Raw genomic sequence first — 7,678 nt, 5'->3', positions numbered from 1 at the left:
ATGGCCAACACAGTGACATAGCTAATGGCCACAGCTTGTCGGAGCTGATATGGTTATAGAGATTGTGGTCTCATAAGGCTCTGTAGTGCTCTACGAAGCTCCAATGTCTTAAAGCACATTTCAAGTGAGGGATCCCAATTTATATGATATGTAATAACCATATGAACTTGTTTCTTTGACTCAGTTGATATCTCATGGACTAAGACCACTAGGTAAGATTTCTAGGGTTGGGGACGCCCTAAAGGAAGGGCAACTCAAAAGAAATTGAATCTACCAAGGTGTCGAAAACAACACAAGAATTCGTACTGGCAGCTGAACCTGATACAGTACCGCGATGCATCATATAGAGATAGGATTGAATTAAGCTCTGGTATTAATATTATTCTCATCTTTTGGACCTTGAACAAACATGCAAAGTCACTTCAGAGAACTGATTGTGAGATCCCATCAATAGAAAATAGAGAAGGTATGATTTGCTACAAAGATTACGATACACAAGATGGACAACATATTGCTTAGTCTGTACTCAGTTGTACTAGTTTAAACTTGTTCAAAACAATAAACCAATACTTAAGATACTTCACATGAGAAAGTTAAGTTCAGCTGGACAACATAGACTAAAACAGATACTACAACATAACAAAAAATTTGGTGGGGATAGCATAGGTAACAAGAAATACATACTATGCAATTTGGTGGTGCAACCAGATCACAAGAAAGCTTTATAATGTTGATGGTATCACCAATTTAAACAGATAAAAATTGCCTGATGCTGTCAGCACTGTAACAACGATAATAGTTCCATAAAAATGCATGTCACATCTCTAAGGGCACAACAAATTTGTTATCCACGTGCTGCAGTTTTGAACAACAATCTCAAACAAACAAATGACACCATAAAACCTTGAAATCAATTTACCTCCTTTCAGCTCTTCTTTTCTAGAGGAATTTACATTTTCAGTATAAAATTACCTACGATTGTACACAATCATGTGCAAAATAAAGCAATCCAAATAAATCCGTGTTGATCTCAAACACATTATCAAGCTGTTACCAGGAACCGAGTGCCATTCAAAACATGCAAGCAAAGTGTAATGCATATTGTGGCGATAACCATGGACTTATCAGTCATGTACTGCATTGCGCGCAATCCGCTATCCATCACTGTGCTCCGACTTTTCCTTGCGCCATCGTGCATTTTCCACAATACGAATTCAAGAAACGACCTCACCGTCTCAAACGTAACTCTACCAGTAACATCAAGCACAAACTTCCTGTTGCTTGGTACTGCCAGTGTGCTCGACACGGTCTCAACCCACCCTTCCCCAGCACCATTGCTGACACTGCCATCTGATTTATCTTTGGTAACACGGTGAGTGGTCTTCACAAAAGTCTGCACCGCCCCGTTGCATACTGCAACAAGCAATTCTTTAACCTTAGCATCATGGCTTGCATTGGTAAGGCCTTGAAAGAGCTGATCATAGGTATTAATGTGGATCGTCTTGTCGACAAACACACCGACGGCTGTGCTCACGAAGACCTCAAGCCAGTTACTAATCGCCTTCTGACCCTTCCCAGTAGCAATCACGTCGATCCACTTCATGGGCGAGGAGGTCTCCCCCTGGGTCGATTGAGCGGCGTAGTAAGCAGTTATAAGATGGTGGGCGAAGCTGCCGGCGACAGCAGACGCAAGTCGCTCCCCGGAGTCCGAGAAGAGCTTGTCGACGAGGCGATCGGAGAGGGCCGCGCTACCGGCGGAGCCTGTCCCGGAGGTGGATCCAGCCCCGCGGAGTATCCCGGCGGTGATGGCCTCGGATAACGCCTGCACGGCAGCCGAGGCCTCGGGGGACGCGGCGAGCTTGGCGAGCTGCGTGACGCTGCGGGGGAGCTCGTCCGAGCCGGAGCGGACGAAGTCGGAGAGGTCGGACGCCACCAGCGCCGCCGCGTCGGCGGAGGACGCGGCGGCGTCGAGGAAGGCCGCGGCCGCGCCGGCCAGCCGCGCGAGGCGCCGCCGGCGCTCGGCCACGGCCGGGTGGTGGTAGATCTTGTACGCCCCGAACGCCGCCGCCGCCCCGCCCGCCGCGAGGAGGATCCAGCGCCGCCGCCGCCGCCGGGAGAAGCCGACGAGTCTGTCCATGGCGCGGCGCCTCCTCCTCGCCGGAGGAGCTAGGCCTTCGGATTGGGGATCGGATCGGCTCGGTGCGCGTAGCGTGACGGTCTCCTTCTCCCTCTCAATCTCTTTTTTTTTCCTTGGCGTGTTTTTCGTGGGGACGGCGGCGGACGGGCCGGAGGATAATGACGACGGCGACAGCGGGGCCCACCCGGAGTCGTTGGTTGAGATCGTGGTCCGCACGATCGAATCACGCGTCATCCCGAACGGGATTGCAGCCCATGCCGGCCCATATTGAGATGGGCCTGAAAATCATTGCGGGCCCATTTTAAACCCAATTCCAGGAGACGCTACAGCAAATTTCAGGAGATGCGCACAATCAATCAAGTTGGTGACGTGGCCACAGATTTCGAACTGGTTTCATTTCACCTGATTAGACTACCAATAATTTGTGTGGCAATTTTTGGCCATTAATTGTTGCGATGAGTTTAGTTAATTTGAATGGACGAGGATGATACGTTGATTAGACAGCTAAATAATAAAGTTTGGTAATTAAGTTATGGTGTTACTTTCAGTTCAGACGTTGCCATACTGGTGTCCTTTTTTTTTTGTGGTTAAAGAACTGGTCTTATCATAAGTGGGGTATTTGGCTAGATGGAGGTGCAAGGTCATTGGCGAATCATTAAACCATACACTTAATTTTGCTGCCTAACAAAGTTGAGCCAAAATGGAATAAAGAATAAATTATGTTGACGGTACAATGACTTCGGGCATGTTTAGTTATCTACCCTACCAATCTTTTGGTGCTGTTAAGATCTAAGCGAATTTTGGTACTACTAACTACTTGTTGGTAGAGTAGAATTGCATTTGGTTTACTATCGATGTGGAACCAAATTAAATACCATAGTGAGTAAAATTCTACAATTATGTCAAAATAAGTATGGGCATTACCAACTATCTGGCTTCAAACCAAGCCACAATAAAAGCATAGCCATGCATTACCACAGTGAATTTGAGGTCCATATATACATTATTACAGGGATATTTTAGAAGGCAGTCCGCTATGGTAGTTACATCTAAGGGTGTAAGTTAGTCAGCCTGCGTTACCCATTTAATTGATCTATAAGTGACGTGAGCCGGTCCACTTACATTCTTATGTGTATCATGCTATAGAGTATAAATCAGTTATGAGACAACTACTAATCCCGGATCCAAACCACAACAAGATGCATATCCATGTCTTCCTGATCCGGACCCTTGATCCCAACTCTGCCAATGGACCATTCCATCGTATTCTCCTCTTTTGTTTTCTCTGGATAGGATTTGACGTACTACCAACCTCCTGTTGTGGAATGACCACCCCATCTCACACGGGCATGGATCCTCTGTTGCTACAGAGACGGACTTGTGGGCCTATGAAATATATGGCCCACACGTCAGTTGCAACTACCGCATAATGCATTATGCATAATAGTACTGTAGGCAATGACTGTCAGTCTTACACCCACTTTTTTTCAACTTTCTTGTATTTCATTGCCATTGCAATGCGAGTACTTCGTTAGTTTGGTTAAGAACTCCCATCATTTTACCTACCACTGGTTATAAACAGTTTTTTTATTCAAAGATCATTGTGTTTGTACGATTTTTATATATGCACGTGTCGTTTTAGTAACAGATACTTAAAAAAACGAATCACATAAACTAACCTAAATTAACTTAAAATAAAGTTTTAAAATTTATTTTTAACAGTGGGTTACAACTTACATGCTTAAAAAAAGAACGGTAAGAGCAAGTTTAATAGTATAGCCAACTACTAACTCTAATTCATTTATAGTCAATTCATATAATAGTTAGCTACAAAGCATCAATATATGGTCATACATGTTATACATACAGTTTGTCTTGGAACCCATGTGCAACTGGCTACAAATTAGTAATCCACATCTCTTTTCTCTCCTCTCTTATCTCTTTAAAATATATTTATAGCTGGTTTATAGCCTGCTATTGTACCTGCTCTAAGTGTTTAGTTTGGCAATTATTTTTTAGTGATAGTGATATGGTTTAGGTGGAATCAAATGGATAACAAGTTTTGGCAAGCTGCAGTTAGCACTGCATTCAATTCAGACGTTGCCATACCGTGCTCGTGACAGTTTTCTTTTGTGTAACGAACCGGTGCATGCATACGTGGCGGTGTTGGCTGGATGAATGCATACGCGACAAGGTGAATTATTAAACCATGTGCCAAAGGAGAAAGAAACCAAATTCAGCTAACTTTTGCGTAACAAAGTTCATCCAAAATCGTAATAAAAATATCCAGGTTGTTGCATTTGCCCCTTGGCCAGATGCAAGACGAGCAATCACGATTCACAAAAATCATATCTACAAACGCAAGAATCCCAAATCTTGAAGGGCTAGCTAGACCAGCAGGGACGATCAATGGCGATGACACGGTGGCAAGCACGAGATCGAGCAGAGCAGCGACGTCGGCTCAGGCCAAGGCCGCCGCCGCCGCCACTTTCCTCTGCGTGTGCGCAACCCTCCCGCCGCCGGCGCGGCCGCCGACGCCGCCGATGCAACTCTGGCTCCTGGGGTACAGCATCACGGCGGCGCCGCCGAACTCCTCGCACGGCGCGTCCTCGTCGATCCGCGCCATGGAGAGGCCCACCATGCTCTGGCTCCTGGCCACGGCCTGCGCCTCCCGCGCGGCCTGCTCGGCGGCGCGCCTCTGCGACGCGGCGCGAATCAGCTCCCGGAGGTCGTCGTCGGCCGCCGCGCCGCCGCCGCCGCCCCGCTCCGACCCGAAGCTGTTGCTCCTCATCGACCCGGACGGCACGAACACCGGGTACCCGAACGCGGCGTCCGCCGGCACGCACCGCGCGCACCCCGTCATCCCCCTCACGTACATGTCCCGCGCCCTCCCCAGCGCCCTCGCCGGCGCCCTCCACAGCCAGCTCAGGCTCACCCTGCTCCTCCCCCTACTCATCACGTTACCTCTCAACTCCTCACACTACCTACACCGAGGCGTCAATGGCGGACGACACAGTGGATATCGGTTTGGTTGGAGACGTGGAGCTCTCGCCGGTGGAGGAGGCCGGCTTCTTTATACTGCGGTGGGGGCGGGGGGCCGCGGCTTGGTGGACTCACGCGGGGGCGGGAAAGAAGAAGAAGAAGAGAGAAGAGAAAGAAAGGAAAAAAAAAACTGTGGGTATTCCCGTAATCCTGCGGCGACGTTGATTAGTTTGGTCGATGGCGTTTCGCTTTGGGTGTTTGTCTCGCCTTCTAGATGGAGATGGTAACTTGGGCCCTATTTTGTTTTAAAAAGCTTTTCTAAAAAACATTAGATCGAATTTTTGATATCTAAACGAATCATTAAATATAACTAAACATTAAAATAAATTATAACCAATTATATAGATACAATGTAAATCGTGAGATGAATTTTTTGTGTCTAATTAGAACATGATTAGTCATAAGTGTTACGGTAACTCAATATGTAATAATGACGGATTAATTAGATTTAAAAATTCGTCTCACTTTTTTAGGTAAAATCTAAAATTCGTTTTTTCATTCGTGTCGGAAAACCCCTAAAGATTTTTGACAACTAAAGAGGTCCTTGGCAAGGGGCGAGTCGGTCAAAGCGCCCCCCAAAAGTGTGACGTGGCACATCAGGTGGTCCTACAACTGGTACAGTGTGTGATGGAGCCTCGCAGAACTTGACACGTACGGATGGAGAGAGAGGAAGGTTTGGATTGGCTCGACTAGTTTCGCTAAAGTGGTAGCTTAGGGTTGCAGGTTAATCGGTGTAAATTTGTGTAATTACCGATGAGCGTGAATCCGTTACATGTCCGGATGAGTTTACCTGATGGGGGTGGAGGCCGTCCCGTCGCTGTTATCAAATACTCCCTCTGTCAAAAAAAAATCAATTCTTCGATTTCTATGTCCAACGTTTAATCATTTGTTTTATTTTAAAAAATTTAAAAAATTAGAAAAAAATTAGTCACACGTAAAGTACTATTTATGATTTATCATCTAATAAAAATAAAAATATCAATCGCAAAAATTTTTTAAATAAGACGAAGAGTCAAAAATTATAGATAAAAAATAAAAAATTGATTTATTTTGGGACGAAGGGAGCATATTCTTTACCGTACGACGCATGGTGCCCCGCCCACTAGTAGAATACAATAAGCAATCTCGACATTCTTTTTTCTTAAAAAAAAACCAAGATTTTTCTCCCCTGATTCAGTCTTGCAAGACAGCATACCGATACAACAATAATCGCTAGTTAGCGTTCCATCCGGTCACGACTCAGGGTAGACATGGATCGACTTACAGGTAATACATAGCTGATTTTATTTTTTAAATTATAAAATAAAACTTAATTTATTTATTTGACGTAGAGCCGATTATTGATTGGGGTTGACTCCGATACATTTTACTGATAGTAGAATTTAATTTATACCGTTGATCTATATTTATCGGACAACTGTGATATAAGTAGAAATTTGAAGGGGTGATATCATCTTTTTTATTGTGATCTCTATTAAAAAAATAAAATTATAAAATAATACTAATCAAGAGATTAAAAATACAATTCTTCTGGTAATATGCACCGGTGAGTTGGCCTTATAAATTATGTACGAACATATCTACCCAGGAGGTAGCCGCCTTATATATTATGTACGGGCATCTCTAACCAAGAGGTAGCCGCCTTATAAATTATGTACGGGCATATCTACCACCAGGAGGTAGCCGCGCGCATGGTACAACTTTCCAATCCGATGCAGCAAGCTAGCGTGAGTAGCGTCGTCGTCTCACTCGTCAGTTCGGCTGGCACCGCACCAGCAGTAAGAGCCTAGCCGAAGATGACGCGGCCGGTGTCCGAAACGGCGGGCGGGTGGGTCCTGCCCAGGAGGGAGCCGCGCCGCCGCACGGCTCTACAGGCAAAGATAACGTGGCGATGGAAGCTTCGATTCGATCAGAGGTTCGTTTCGAATTCGATACGTGCAATGCAATGCAAATCACACGCTAAACTGCATCCCGCGTGTACGTGGGGTACCCTTCTCTGTTCCGGATCCATGGCGCTGGAGTCGCCGGCCGGGGTGAGTCACCGCCGGCCGCCGCCATGGCGCCGCCGGTTCAACGGCCGGCTGGCTCGCCGCCTGTCGCAGATAGGATGATTGCAGGATGGTGGTTGCGCTCGATTCAGCTGCGACTTTTGTATGGCATATAAAGCAAGAAACATAATTAGTATCTACAGTATTAATTTTTTTTTTGAATTAATTTGATTATTTAGAGAACCGTTTTTGGTACGAAAGCAGTGGAGCAGAAAACAATGCATAATCTAAACGAAACCTTTTAAAAAAAGTGACTGAGGAGGTCTTTGATTGCTACTACTACGCTGACGGGAGCGTCATTAACTGATGAACCGGCGTGGACTGGTGACGGGCCGATGACAGAGACGGGCATGTTTATCGGTTTCTCATTTGGGAGGATTAGCTCGAACTATTTGTCGCTGGGCAGTGGGCACATGACAAGCTTTCTTGACTTTCTCGAGAATTCTGGGCG

The 7,678-nt window shown here is 45.9% G+C and overlaps 2 protein-coding genes across 2 annotated transcripts; both read right to left on the bottom strand.

Annotated features, from left to right (window-relative positions):
- Positions 1-782: 782 nt before the first annotated feature.
- On the bottom strand, positions 783-2,261 carry LOC102702927 (protein PHLOEM PROTEIN 2-LIKE A10). The gene has a single exon (XM_006651790.3). It carries the CDS (start codon positions 2,135-2,137, stop codon positions 1,043-1,045), a length of 1,095 nt encoding a protein of 364 aa, XP_006651853.2. The 5' UTR covers positions 2,138-2,261; the 3' UTR covers positions 783-1,042.
- A 1,933-nt stretch (positions 2,262-4,194) lies between these two features.
- LOC102702647 lies at positions 4,195-5,225 on the bottom strand. Its single transcript, XM_040522542.1, has one exon. The coding sequence runs from the start codon at positions 5,091-5,093 to the stop codon at positions 4,599-4,601; it is 495 nt and encodes a 164-aa protein (XP_040378476.1). The 5' UTR covers positions 5,094-5,225; the 3' UTR covers positions 4,195-4,598.
- Positions 5,226-7,678: the final 2,453 nt, after the last annotated feature.

This window comes from Oryza brachyantha, chromosome 3, assembly GCF_000231095.2.
Source record: "Oryza brachyantha chromosome 3, ObraRS2, whole genome shotgun sequence".
NCBI lineage: Eukaryota > Viridiplantae > Streptophyta > Magnoliopsida > Poales > Poaceae > Oryza > Oryza brachyantha.
Note: the sequence above shows the minus strand (reverse complement) of the source record. Positions and strands in the feature narration are given on the sequence as shown.

Bases quoted from the DNA above. Each gene is read 5' to 3' on its own strand.
- LOC102702927 (XM_006651790.3), bottom strand. From the start codon at position 2,137: ATGGACAGACTCGTCGGCTTCTCCCGGCGGCGGCGGCGGCGCTGGATC.
- LOC102702647 (XM_040522542.1), bottom strand. From the start codon at position 5,093: ATGAGTAGGGGGAGGAGCAGGGTGAGCCTGAGCTGGCTGTGGAGGGCG.